The sequence below is a fragment of the Indicator indicator genome, chromosome 9 (genome assembly GCF_027791375.1).
Source record: "Indicator indicator isolate 239-I01 chromosome 9, UM_Iind_1.1, whole genome shotgun sequence".
Taxonomy (NCBI): domain Eukaryota; kingdom Metazoa; phylum Chordata; class Aves; order Piciformes; family Indicatoridae; genus Indicator; species Indicator indicator.
Genome location: NC_072018.1, coordinates 27,935,355 through 27,950,270, shown reverse-complemented (window position 1 = coordinate 27,950,270; position 14,916 = coordinate 27,935,355). Strand labels below are relative to the sequence as shown.

The following is a 14,916-nucleotide window of genomic DNA, read 5'->3' as shown; positions in this document are numbered from 1 at the left end:
TGTATCTTGCCAAGAAAGCTTTTGTGGAACAGAGTTTAAAAGGTTACCTAACACATCCTTTTATTATCTACCAACCATTCCTCATTTGATCAGTCACTCAGGAAAATACGGGAAAACCCTCAGAGATTAGTAATTTATATTGCAGCAAAAATGTAAACCTCTGATATATATAGCACAATCTCTCAGGAAAATATATATTTTTAATATATTTTGGGATATGTTTCAGTCTTGCTGTAATGGGAAGAAAATCATCACCTTGAATTGTGTCTGCATTCACGGAAAGCAGTTAGCTGAAAAAGAAGCAGGAAGTTTGGTCAGTAAATGCAATGAATGTTAATGTGACAAAAATACACTTCCTCAAAGTCTTCATTTAAGATGGGCTCATCAGCATACTTGGGAGAAATATAATTTCTCTGCATTCAGCAGCATTGTTACTTAGGCACAGTACATCCTTCCTCGTTACGATCCCAAACCAATTAAACCCCCTTGTAATATATGAGGGTAATGTGCACAATGTAAAAGACTAGTGATTTGTGAGCTTTTAATACATAAAGATGCAGTATATTTAATTGCAATGATGCTTGTTACTGTAAACACTAAGCTAGTTAAATTCTACAAGAGCTGGTGTCACAGCTGAGGTACAGCCCTGATGCTGCTGTCATTGCCCGTCCTGATAAGACTGAGATACACTTTGCTATTTAAAACAATTCTTAGGAATTGGACATTTGGGTTTGTTTTTGTTTGTTTGGGTTTTTTTTCTGTGTAAACAGATCACTGCATCAGCTTGTAAAATGATTAAACACTGAGAACTATAACATAGTTACCACGAGTTCCAGTACATTCACATTGCATAATTAAATAAGCCATGGGACAAATTAGGTCCATAAAACAGCTGGATCCTTTAGAAAACTAAAGCAGTCAAGGAAACCGCATCACAGAAGCTGCAAAGCCCATTTCTTTACGTAGTTTTAAAATGCATGGTTAGGTACCCAGAAAGCACAGCACTGCAAAGGAAAGCCAAGTCAAATTCACTTCATAACACATGTAAAAAAGCAAAATGCAGAACTCCAGTGATTTCATGTCTGCTAGCCAAGACTAGTCAGTTTATGTTAAAAGCTTAACAATGAAAAGGATTTGTAAATGCCAATTCTATTTCAGCTAAACATCTAGCTGCCATGATCTCTCTTTTAGCCTTCAAAAATTATCTACAGAAGTTAGCAGTGATGGCACTACAGATGACAACTACTCTGACAACAGCATATTTTTTTTTAACTTTTTTTTTTTGGCAGGCAGACATGAATTTTCAAAAAAAATTCTAAAATTAGAAAAATAGAATGACTGATAGAGACTACAACTTCATTTTAATGAAAATGACTCCTCTAAATTTTCATTGACATCACCAATAGAATCTCATTTTTACTGTTTAAAATATCAAAATGAGATCTTGTGTTTTCTCTGCTTTGAGAAACAAAATCCAACATAGCATGCTGAAATCAAAGGCAAACAAATCCATTCCTCTCTACATAGATTTACCCCTTATACTTCTTCAGAAATCAAAAACATCGTCATCATCATCATCACCATCAATATCATCAACATCATCAAATGACCAATCCCAGTCCTTAAATGCCAGATCAAGTAATCTGCAACGGGAGGGTTTGATGTTTAATGTGTGTCATGCTTTTATAAGAGACTTCAAAATTCCATTTTTTATCACTAAAACTTTTTAAGTACATACTGGGTTAAAATAGGTGGGTTACTTCCTTCACCTATCATAGAATATGTAGATTCAGTTGTAAGCCAGGAATATTGTATTCATTGGAAATTTATCTCACAAATCATTCTGTAACACTTGCCATACTGATGTTTTCCCAAACCCCCACATTTCAGTAGAAAAAACCAACATATACGTTTCATAAAATTAGCTGCTTTCTGTTTTGCTGGTGTACTTGTTGACTGAAATGCAGTTTTATGCTCTCCTACTCTCCTTTTCCCAGACAATAACACAAGGCTAACAAATTTTCCAATAAAATCAAATAATATTGAATGCTGAACAGAACATGAAATAAAATAGCACCACCTGAATTTACAAACAAATACAGTAGGATTGTACTATATTCCAAATACCATGGGATGATACCACACGGTCATCCTGTAGCTCATTGTTTAAAGCTAAACAATGCCAAAAAAGAGGATATTGCAACTTGTTCCCTAGGCATAACTGCCTGTGTTCCTTCTATGGTCACTACAGAACAAAGAAAGCAAGTGAGGGAAACAATGTCAGCAAATGAGTCATTTTACCAATTTTAGTCACTTATTTTGGGATGGGATGAATCATTGTCTCGAAGCATTAATCTCTTTCTGTTGTTATTGAAGGATCTCAGCCAAGTATCTTAAGTACAAACTTCTCAACTGCTATAGCTACAAGAAACGAAATGCAGTCTCATCTCTCCAGTGAGCTCAATGGATCTTAAATCAGGATTATATGTCAACCATAGGAGGCAGGGATAGAAACCTTACCCAAGCAGAACATTAATTGTTTTTTAACTAAAACATGCTACAGTGTTTAATATCATTAATCACATGCTTTAAACAAAATGGGCTTCCAGGATTTTTTTAGGGTTTCAGGTTTTTAAGTTTTTACACTTTAAAATGTGATAAATCCCTGAAAATGCTCAGTATTAGTTTATTACATGAATTACAGCTATTTTAATTCCTAAAACACTTAAAGAACGTATGAGGCATTAAAATACGTATTTTCAATTGGGAATCATCCTTTTACCATAATCAGCTGAATGGATAAGCATACATTTGATGGTCTGTATAAAAAAAATGGTTTGCCCTTTTTAAAATCATCATGAAGAGCGAGCAAGAGACATGAAAACTTTGGAGAAAAAAAAACAAATCACTGGGCAAAATTCCTAGCAGGGAAGTGTAGAGGACCATGCAGGTTGGAAAGAACCTCAGGAGGTCTCTAGCTCAACCTGCTCAAAATGGGGCTAGCTCTAAGGCCAGCTCAGGCTACTCAAGGCTTTGTCCTGTCAGATCTTGGCAGCCTCCAGGAATGGATTCTCTCCATCTATCTTACCAGCCTACCTCCCCACCCAGAGCCTATGTTGGCTTTTCCTTCTATTCAGCTGGAATGTCTCTAAGGTTCAGTGGAGTCCGTTATCTCTCATTCACCCACCATGCAGCACTGAAGAGCCTGGCTCTGTCTCCTGTATACCCTCACTACAGGCAGGGATAAGTTGCTGTGATAGTGCTCTGAGGACTTCATCCTGGTTGAACAAGCCCAGCTCCCTCAAGTCTCTGCTCTGATCACCCAGGTGGCCTCCACTGGACTTTCACCAGTTTACCAATATCTGGCTTGAATTTGGGGGCACAGATGTGGAGGCAGTATCTCACTGCAGACTAAGGAGTAAACAGAAGAACACAGTCTCTTCCCTCAATCATTTGGCTGTACTCCTCTTGGTGCAGTTTCAAGCAATCCAGCCTTGCTGTCAGGGCCCAGGGCTGGCTCATGTCCAGCTTATCCCCAGCCACTCAGGCTTCAGATTTAAGTGGCAACTACATCTTCATTCTTAATAAAGTTTGGAACAGAGAAATCATTATTCCATATGGTAAACCCCTGCACAAAAGCCTCAAAGAAGAACCAATCAGATATAAATTTGTCATAGCAATTACACTAACTTACAAGAATGTGGTTTCTAATTAGAATTATTTTAAAACCATACAAATTTCCACTAGGTTGAGAGACCTGTGTTAGTAAGGTGATAGGTGACATGACCTCACAGAACTGTGCTTTTCCATCTGTTAGGTACATTTGTAAAGCTAACTTGGAAATTTTAACTGCAAAAATGAAATGGTTTACAGAAAAATATTCATCCTCATTATTCTCCCACAACTACAAAATATATAGAGAGAAAAGTGCACAGAGAGAAAAAAAAACACATTCAAGATTGATTCACAGTGGAGAAGGACTACAACTAAGAAGAATCATTGAATTGTTTTGGTTGGAAAGGATCTCCAAGATCAGTGAGTCCAACTGTTGACCACCATGGCCATTAAACCATGTCCTGAAATGTCACGTCTACACATTTTTAGAATACCTCCAGTGATGGTGACTCCACCACCTCCCTGGGAAGCTTGCTGCAATGCCTGATCACTCTTTCAGTAAAGAGTTTTTTCCCAATACCCCATCTAAATCTCCTCTGGCACAATTTGAGGTCATTTCTTCTCATTATATCACTTGATAATAGGGAGAAGAGACTTAAACCCACCACAATACAACCTGCTTTCAGGTAGTGGTAGAGAGTAATAAGGTCTCCCCTCAGCCTCCTCTTCTCCAGACTAATTAACACCAGTTTCCTCAGCTGCTCCTTATAAGACTTGTTCTCTAGTCCCTTCATCTGCTTTGTTGCCTGTGTTCCAGCAACTTGATGTCCTTGTAGTGTACTGACCGCAGTATTCAAGGTGTGGTATCCTCAGTGCTCAGTACAGGGGCATGATCATTCTTACTCCTCCTGATTACAGTATTGCTCATCCAAGCCAGGATGCTGCTAGCCTTCCTGGCCACCTGAGCACACTGCTGGCTCCTGTTCAGCTGGCTGTCAACCAGCCTTATTAAACATAAAACTGACCTGGGCTCATCAATCCAACAGATCAGCACTCCTGCCAGTATTTTTTAAGATCTACCTCTTGTAGCACAAGGCTGTTTTGTGATAACAACAGCATCACAGTAAAAGCACACTTACACAGCATTCCCCCCTCTAACCCTGGCAACTCGCCCAACTAACCCAATCCAGTTTTCAATCAGCTGCCTTAGATACTGGTGGCAGTATGGTCACTGAAACCAGGAGAGCAATACTGTCTAGCCACTGCCAAATTATCTCTAGGGTAAAATGTTAAGCCTTTGCTGAACTCTCCATTACTGCTAGAATACTGCAACAAACAATACAAGACAGACAAAAACTTTTCACAGGCTGTCAACAACTGGGGAGCGATATAGCCTGGCATTAGCTTGTACTCTGGGTTGTGAAAAAAGCAAATTGAAGACCCTCAGGAATTCTGTACTGTGCAGATACATAAGCACTATCAGCAGAATGTTATCTCTTTCTAATGTAGGATATGATTTTGCTCCTTTAAATTAATCCAGTAATAGATTGTGGTTGTATGGGCTTTTTTCTCAAATCAGAAGAACTTGATAAGACTATTCTTTTAGGAATCCTAAGACATGAGGATGTGTCCTTCCGGGCTGAGTAAGGAATCGATACCAATTCTCCCATCCTTTGGCAAGTGCTCCAATTACTTGACTACATGTTGACACCTCATCTCTCATCTTCCTGGTTCTCTTTCAAAAAGCACAAGTGATGCTCAGACAGGTGCCTACCACTTCTGCAATGGGCTCTGCTCTGTGTAACTTGCGGAGACGCAAGTGAGATTCACGTAAATTAGCTTTTCACAGTAGATGTCCAAGAATGTGCTTGTGTGCTCCTTTTCTACAGTAGGAGTAGTAGACATGAGTCCTGAAAACTACTCTTTCTAAACATCAACTGTAAATGGAGTCAGAGAGAGAGATATTTGGTTAGATGAAACACACTTTAACATACAAACTCACAATCATATGACTAACCTTAGAGCAGGCCAAGAAATTCAGACACATGCCTCAAAAAACAAGCAAAAAGAAACAAAAACAGGTAGTCTTTTGCTACTCTTAAGGCCTTCTAGACAACCTTCTGAATGCACTTAATTCTCTCCAAGGTCCATTAGCACCTAATTTTATTGCTCTGCTTCAAATCGGGTACAGTAGCAGCCCTATTGAAAACTGTTACATGTTTTTTGTTTTCTATTTTTAATTCTTCACACTCCTCTCACTGACTCCTTGGCTGGTTAAACACCATTTTCCCTACCAGCTGCCAGTTCACAAGAGTTATTAGGCTACAGATGATACAAGTCCTGCCTATTACACACAAGGGTCATAGGATACACTATCAGTATGGTAGGGTTAACCAACAAGTAATGTAAGACAATTTAAAGAAGAAAACAAACATAGTGTCTCTTCTTTGTGATCACTTATCCTTAACAACACATACCACATTAGCTGCAGTAAAATGTTTAAAGGAATAAATTATATAGCAGCTCTTGTGTCACCTTGGTTTGTTTGGAGGAAGCTGTCGACTTGGTCGTCTCATGGACTGGTTTGGCTGTACCTTCATGGAAGTTCTGGGAGAAGATCGAGCAAAGGGGTCTGGTGCTGGAGGCTTCTTGGGTATTTTTTTCACCAGTCGGCTCACCCATTTTTGCTGTTCTTCTGTAGAATTGGCTAACAGTAGTAGATTCTTTGCCGTTGAAATATCATAGTACACTGCAATAAGAATTTTTAAAGTAAAAGTTAGTAAGTTAAAGAGAAATCAGTAGAGAAATCAAAAGAAGAGCAAACCAGATTTTGCCAAACTTTAAGTCTCTTGGCTGCTGACAGAGCCTCCTTCTTACATTTAGAGGGTAACAAATGAATACTATGGAAGACACACAATCACACAGAAAAAACCCAAGGGCAACACAAAAACCTGTGCCTGAGCCCAAGAAATTATATGAGTCACAAGTCAGAGGAGGGCAACAAAGCTGGTGAAGGGCCCAGAGAATAAATCTTATGAAGAGTGACTGTGGGAGCTGGGGCTGTTCAGTCTGAAGCAGAGGCGGCTAAGGGCAGACCTCATTGCTCTCCATGAAACTACCTGAAAGAATGCTGAGGATACAGCAGGTTTAGATTGCATATTAGGAAAAAAAAATTCACAGAAGGAGTGGTCAGACATTGGCGTGGGCTGCCGAGGGAGGTGGCTGCGTCACCAACCCTGGATGTGGTTAGATCTGATGTGTTTAGATGTGGTGGTTGGGGATATGGTTTAGGGGTGAACATTATAGAGTGGGGTTAATGGTTGGACTCACTGATCCCGAGGGTCTTTTCCAACCTGAATGATTCTGTTATTCTCTGATATTTCATAGCACTCACTATTGTTTCACATAGCAATGCAGCAGAGCACACAGTGTGAGCAGTCTTACAGCTATCAGGCTTTACTGCACCAAGGCTGACAACACAGCAGGTGTGTAGATGTGTTTGACCACAAGCCATTAACTCACAATGGTGAGCTGATCCTCATGTAGACACCCTCAGACAGGTTCTGCCGGCTGCATACTAATAAAAGAAAACCTACCTGTTATGTTTAGTTGGTGTCACACCATTACTAAGTACTCTGAGCTATTAGAACACTTTGTGACTCCAGTGACTGTACGCATATTCAAATATTTGCAATGTACCTTTGCAAGGTGCTATAATCTCTTCTTTTTTATCCATGTGGTCTTTGTGACATTTGATATGGCAACGGCGACATTCTAGAGCAGGAGGAGGTTTAAACATATGCCACAGAGGCTTCATACAAGCTTCACAATTGGTTGGAAAGTGATAAAGAGTAGGTATAAACTCATGTCCTTTGTGACAAATGTAATTTGACTTTTCTCCCATGGGCTCCACTGGAAATTCCTGTTCCTTTTTGCTCTCTCCTTCATTAGCATACAGAATCTAGAATCAAAGCAAAGTAATCTCAGTACTCCTAGATGGAAAATGTAAATTCAAAGTATTGTCTAAGTAGAAAGACTGAAGAATTACACTGGAATTGATTTTTTCCAAGAATTTTTAGTAAATATTTCATTAGACAAAGTTAGGAAAATATTTTTGACAATGTGCTAGACATCATGTTGTTACCTTAGAAACATTAATTTATTACTGAATACCTGGAATATCCTAGGAATTTCTTTGGAATCTGCTCTGTACACATCCGTCTGAGTGACCGGTCGGACATGGAAGAGTTTGCTGTAGGAAATTATTTCAATAAGAACATAAATTAATGTTACCAAACTGACAAATGTACATTGACAGATTAAGTTAGGATACAACATACCACATTAAGACGTAGACCTACTAAATATTTGTCAGAACAAATTTGTAATCACTTTAATAGTCCTATCTTTCAATCCTGTACATGAACTTCAGAAAAAAAAAAAACCAAAACCAAAACCAAAAAGTCAGCATTGAAAAAACAGTATCATCTGACATTAATGATTGCTGGTAGTTTTCTAACACAATCTTCTCCCCATGCTCCAATCTTTGAGTATCCACATTCTGCATTTACAAGAAATAGTTTAATTAAGTATACAACCCACCTGTAAGGACATATTACTAGTGAAAATGTACAAACACTGAAAATTCCAGCCTCTCTGCTATAGCTTTCTGAATGTTTTTTGCTGCAATGTGTGAAGTAGGCCTAGCTAGTTCAGTTCCATCAGAGCTCAGCTCCCTGTATCGGGCTCAGCAGCACGTTGCTGCTGCACCACACTGCTTACAGCAAACACAATTGGTCACGACAACAGATAACCTAAGGTTCCAGCTCTTTAGTTCCAGTTACAGAAGTATGCCCCATTTGATGTTGCACTCCATGACTGGATCATTAAAGGCCTTTTATCAAAGTCTTTCTAACAAATCAGAAGGAGGAATTTCACATGATAATACTTACTCTATATCTAACACCATATAGGGATTAGATTGTTCTTTATCTTGTTCGCTGTCATAGAACAGGATCTTCTTACTGCTTACAATTACATACTGTTAGGAGACACAAAAGGATAAAATATATGTTTTAATCCAGCTCCTCTTTTATGTCAAGGATGTCACAACAATATTTTTCTATAATTTTATTAAATAGTGGGGACAACAGTAGTACTGTATGCTAAGCCTGTAACTGCCTATAGATTCACTGCACTACAAATAGAACCTGATTACCTGATAACTCAATTTATAGTATCAGATTAATTGATATTTGAACAGATTTAAACAGATTTAAGTGGTTTTGAATGAAAGTAAGACAAAAGCTTTTAACTGCTGTTGCATTGAGCACTTTCCAATTAGGCTGGTAGTGAAAGTAATTGTCATCTTATGATGTCTATTTTACATGTGCAGTTCAAAACTAATAGGGATCACAGTCACAAAAATCACTGTTATACTTGCCAGCATTGCTAGCACTTTTCATAACAAAGTAAGTTACCTAGGTTAAGTTACCTAGACCTCTTCTATTTCCAGAATGAACAGTTTGAGCAGTAAGTGAATTGGTATGAAAACGTGCATGTTATTCTTTGGGGAAAGACCCAAAGATGTTACTGAAAAGCAATGAGTGAATGAAGACTGCACAAGGCAGATGAGTAGTTGTCGTTTTTATCTCCTGATAAAAAAATTTGTCAAGGGCATCTGCTTCCAGATTCTGCTGAAGTCCAGTTAAATAATACTGCTGGGAATGCTTATGGCTGAGTGTACAAATGTTTGAAGATCATTTACGGTTGTTCTAACTTCTGGCTGGACAAAAGTGTCTTAACCAATCACAATTGTCTTACCCAGCTCCTCTCAGACACAGTTATACTTGCTATGATATTTTACACATTTAAGTACTGAGAGAACATGTACAAAATTAAAATGGAAGAGTTGAAAACTTGCAGCAAGTTTAAAATCCAGACTGTATACTCAACAAGATCAGGTTTTCTTACCTTTTTAACCCATCCAAATTTTTTAGTGTTGTTTCTAACAGGCAGTGATAGCCAGCCTTCCAATCTTGATTCTGAAAGAAATATATAAAGAACATAAGTATTCACAAAACATTATTTTTGAGGTTATGGTACATTTTAAAATAGTTATCAAAGATCAATAATAAAGCAACAAAGCAAACATAAGAACATGAACTATTTAAAACCACAAGGTCTTGCAAAGTTTATCACAGTAATTGTTCAGGAATAAATTAAATCATATATTCCTGAATACAGCCACTGACCAACAATGCAATCACAAAAAGGTAGTGAAGCATGATAAAGAAGGGGAAGGGCAAACTTGCAATTATAGCACACACATTCACTTTAGTAATTTTTTTCAAGACTTGAAATGCTTACATCTATCAAGCTTGACCTTTTAAAACAATGTCTGAAGATGTTAGTACACAGCATCCAATTCAAGTCAAAAAAGGCAAGCTACCACCACAAATAACCTATGTCCTCTATATACTATCAGAAGTTTACTATTACAATTTACATTTTCTGCTCTATATTTTTTTTTTTAATTCTGCCTATATCTCCCAGGCAGAATTGTATCTCCAAAATAAGTAATTTTTGGCTAATCCTTAGGCCTCACCTAATTCAACTGCCCTTTCACACACTTGCGATATTTTTTATTGCACTGACACATTAGTCAGATTGGATTTATCAACAGTATTAACAGCTCAGCTGTTGTTTGACATTTCAGTAGTAACAAAAAGCTCACCAGGATCACACTTTCCTAGTGCTTGGCAATACATAGCATTGCATAGCCTTTAACCTTATTTTTATAGCTGCACTTAGAACAAGCATTTCTTTCTCTGAAGTTTTATTAAGAAGAACTGCTCAACTGCAATAATATTTTTCCAATGAGTTTCCCACTCTAGCAGAAAACCTCTACTGCTGCTGAGGAACCTCCAAGTCAAAAATACTGATGCCTTAGGAAACACAAAACCATGAAAGGAGTGCAAATGTGCTCCAGAATTGCAAAAGCTGCTATTTTCTTTTTCATCAGAGAGCATCTGCATGCTCCTGCCCATGTTTAACAGAGTGCAACAAATATATATACCTGAAGGAGGCCTACAAGAAGGCTGGAGAGGGACTGTTTACAAAGGCCTGTGATGATGAGGGACAATGGTTTTAAATTAGAGAAGAGTAGATTTAGATTGGCTATTAGGAACAAGTTCTTAACCATGAGGGTGGTGGAACACTGGAACTGGTTGCCCAGAGAGGCAGTTGAGGCCCCATTCCTGGAGATATTCAAGGTCAGGCATGATAAAGCTCTGAGCAGCCTGATCTAGTGGAGGATGCCCCTGCTCACTGCAGAGGGGTTGGACTAATGACCTTTGGAGCTCCCTTCCAACCCAAACTTTTCTATGATTTTAAAATTCACAGAATTCTCATGTTGCCTAAAGAGACATGGAGCAAGGTTTTTTACTCAGATCCACAGTCTTCGAAGTTTGTTTCTCCATAAGTATTGCTGTTGATGACACATTTTAATGTGCATCCCAACTACATGGAGGAGTTCTATAATGCATATCTTGCCTCATACCTGCAACTTTAAATTGTCCATTTCAGCTACATATGTATTATACAAGCATATTACTGATGCAAAAAAGTCCTTCCCCATATCCATGAAGCAAGTGTAGTTTGTTAACAGTATGAAAAAAAAAAGGCATTAATATTTTTCCTACTTTACTCTGTAATCTCTAATGCTATCACACGAAATTGGACACTTCATTTCTGGTGTTAATTGTATACTAAAAGATCAGAGAAAGTGCAGAATTTTCACACTACATGCTAGGAGGGAAAAAAAATCAACAAAATACAACTATCATATCTCAAATCTATTGTATTTATGTCAGCAAGAAGGCCTAGCTTAGATATTATTTTTACTCTAGAAAAAAAACTAAACCATAGAGATACTACAACAGTAGATAACAAGTAAAATATTATCTATCTACTTAATTTTTTTAATAGAAGCCTCATAGCAAAAACCAAAGAATCAGAAAAACAGTAAATGCATTACTTTTTACTATCCTCTAGCCTGATGCAGTAATGCTAGTATCCCCAAACAATTTTTGTTTTCAGTGAAAAGGTGTTCACACTTTAAAGGAATCGCCAGTGAAATAAAAAAAATAATTAAAAAATAATTTAGTTACAAAAACCACATCTGACATTAGCACTAAACAGAAGTTTTGTTCAACACAGTGTATGTGTAGTCATATAAAATGAATACAGAATCAGTGGAACAAAGTTCTGTTTAACCATAGTTATATTATTTCATTATATGGTTTATGTATCTGGAAAATGGAATAAATTTTGCTTGTCTTACCATAGAAGAATCAAATATAAGAGTCAAATGAAGGCAAAACAATGTAATACTCAGAAGACTGAATTTCTATGCACATACAAATTTAGGTAGTGAGAAGTTACGTGTCATCACACTTAAACAAAAAGATTTGACTTTCTGGTATCCAGCATCTTGGCATCAGACAGATAACTGCAGGTTACAGAGGCTACCGTGAAAACAAGGCCACAAGGCTCATTTATTCAATGCCTTAATAAAAATGGTGGTTTTATAAGTGGCAGCAAGCATTTGTAAACATTTTGAGAAAACAAGCAAGTTTTTGTTCATGCAACCTCTTCACATCTTTGATGGCAATGTTTACAGCCACTGCAGCACGTTTAATGCACGATTTGGTTTGGGGTTTTCTTAAGTAATATATTAACAGTGTTAGTTTTGAAATCAAGAAAAGGACACAGTAAGAACAAAACCAAACAGTCCTCAGGGATGTCACCTGTGCTATCAACTTCTGTAGGGCTGTGGGAACAAGACAAAGGTTCTTCCTCTGAGTCAGAATCAGAATCAAGAAGCATGCGAGAACGGGAAGGCTTAGTGGCAATACTGACAGAGGTAGAAGAGTGCTGGTAGGTAAAGGACATGGACTCCATAGTGTGGGATTGAGTGATATGGACTAAATATAAAGCATAAAGGAGGAAAAAGGTAGAAAAGAAGTCAAAACAGAATCTCTGTGAAGAGAGTATTAGTTTTACATTTCACAGAATCACAGAATCAATAAGGTTGGAAAAGACCTCAAGGATCATCGAGTCCAACCTGTCACCCAAGACCTCATGACTACTAAACCATGTCACCAAGTGCCACATCCAATCTCCTCTTGAACGGCTCCAGGGATGGTGACTCCACCACCTCCCTGGGCAGCACATTCCAACATCTAACAACTCTCTCTGTGAAGAACTTTCTCCTCACCTTGAGCCTAAACTTCCCCTGGCACAGCTTGAGACTGTGTCCTCTTGTTCTGGTGCCGATTGCCTGGGAGAAGAGACCAACCCCCTCCTGGCTACAACCTCCCTTCAGGTACTTGTAGACAGCATTGAGGTCTCCCCTAAGCCTCCTCCTCTCCAGGCTAAACAATCCCAGCTCCTTCAGCCTCTCCTTGTAGGGCTTGTGTTCATTTCATTACATTACACATTAATTGCAAAGTAATTACCACAACAAAGTGGACAAAAATATTTAGTTTTAATGAGGTACAATAGGATTTTAAAAAGAAACCTCTTTAAACACACATAAGATGAAATATGGTTCAAACAGATTTAGTTAGTAAGTGGACAGTGATCACTATTAAAGCACTGATAAGTTTGGAGAAACACATGAAGAAGAAAAGCCACAGAATCATCACAGTGCTTCAGCTTCTATGTTTAAACACTGATATGAACCCAAATAGGGGAGAAATATTAATAGAATTAACATACCAGGGAATCCATCATCCGCCTCAGCATCTCCAGGTCCACTGCCTATGCTACTGTTGTCTAGGCCAATGTGCAACGACTGCAGCTGTGAACGAAGCTGTTCAATGTCACTGTCTTTGCTGTCCAGAGTCATCTGAAGTTCAATCCGTATCTGACTCTCTTCTGCTATTTGCTGTAAATTACAACATTTTCTATTATCAGCATATTCAGTTACTCAGAGAAAATATAAGTAGTAAATTGGGTGGACTTTGCAGCCAGTCTCAACTGGCTGTGTATTTTGGTCATAGGAAATGCAACACAGAGCTTTTATACACCACCTTAATGCCCGTTATCAATTCAGGGAGAATTACAGAAAATGTTATCAATGTTTATAGTTGCAAAATGATCTTACTGCTTGCATTTCGTTGATCTCCTTCTGATATTTGATCATCATTTGGGTTAACTTTTCTCGTTCAGACTTCAGTTCCATATGCAGTTTCCTATTTTCCTTTTCTTTCCGTCGTACATCAGTGTCAGCTCCACGTTTGACTGGACCCTTCCGATTCATGATCTCAGCCAGTTTATTCACAGCCTTTCCATGGGAAAGAAAGAAATTACAAAAGCCACACTGATAAATAAATAGTTACATTATGAGGCAATAATGACTTTTCTCCTATACATGACCAGACACTTCCAATCTAACTGGAAACTAAGATCTCTGCAATCCTGTACTATAAAGTTGCTTTAATTCAATATGTTACTCAAAATTGAAAAAGACAGTAATGATGCCATTTACACTTAAAGCAAGCATTAGCTTCCTTACACTCTTAAGTATCACCTGCTGTTGTCATTTCAGCTCCAAAATACATCTTTGGATTAAAATGCCAGTTGTTCTAAATACCAATCCAGAGCAAAATCATAAATATACTTTTTTATGGAGCTAATATAGGAATATAAATAAAGATGGAAAACAGTAAAATATTAATTCATTGAACTGAAATGAAGATTTTTTTGCTGGTAGATTAGGATTTCTCTATGATAAATTAAGAGGATGTAGTTTTAATACAATGAAAGTCTACTTAGTAGGAAAAAAAAAAAAAAGATCAATTATATTTTGTTCTGGAAACCAGAGTAAAGCCCTAGCAGCTTACCATGGAATTCTTTCTATTAAAAACTACCTGATTCATGAAGACTGTTTATTCATTTAGATACGTTTGCTTACCTGGGTTTTCAAAGTTCTTTCATTCAACAACTGTTTCTCAAATTGTGCTTTAATATTTCCTACATTTGCCTCTTCTTCTTTCAGCTTTGTAATTTCTGTAGCAGAGTGATTAAAAAAATTATATGAAAGCTCATTACAAAAGAAACTAGTACTATTAAAGAATAAAATAAATTACATTTGGTTCAGAGAATACATACGTTCTTGTACTTCCTTCAGTTTATTGTTTAATTCTTCCTTCTCATTAGCAAGATTAGCCACATCACTAGTTAGTGTCCTATTTGCTTCCTCCAACTACAAAACAAGAAATACACGTGACCATG

The 14,916-nt window shown here is 37.6% G+C and overlaps 1 protein-coding gene across 1 annotated transcript in view; it reads right to left on the bottom strand.

Annotated features, from left to right (window-relative positions):
- Positions 1–267: 267 nt before the first annotated feature.
- Positions 268–14,916, bottom strand: part of ROCK2 (Rho associated coiled-coil containing protein kinase 2) — a 55,917-nt gene continuing 41,268 nt past the window's right edge. Inside the window, exons 22-33 of the mRNA XM_054383688.1 lie at positions 14,794–14,887; positions 14,597–14,691; positions 13,787–13,966; positions 13,399–13,567; positions 12,426–12,602; positions 9,589–9,659; positions 8,568–8,656; positions 7,789–7,867; positions 7,315–7,576; positions 6,151–6,364; positions 1,534–1,643; positions 268–290 (exon numbers count right to left, since the gene is read on the bottom strand). Coding sequence (XP_054239663.1) covers positions 1,547–1,643; positions 6,151–6,364; positions 7,315–7,576; positions 7,789–7,867; positions 8,568–8,656; positions 9,589–9,659; positions 12,426–12,602; positions 13,399–13,567; positions 13,787–13,966; positions 14,597–14,691; positions 14,794–14,887 — 1,527 coding nt within the window. The 3' untranslated portion in view covers positions 268–290; positions 1,534–1,546. The remainder of the gene's footprint in view (positions 291–1,533; positions 1,644–6,150; positions 6,365–7,314; positions 7,577–7,788; positions 7,868–8,567; positions 8,657–9,588; positions 9,660–12,425; positions 12,603–13,398; positions 13,568–13,786; positions 13,967–14,596; positions 14,692–14,793; positions 14,888–14,916) is intronic.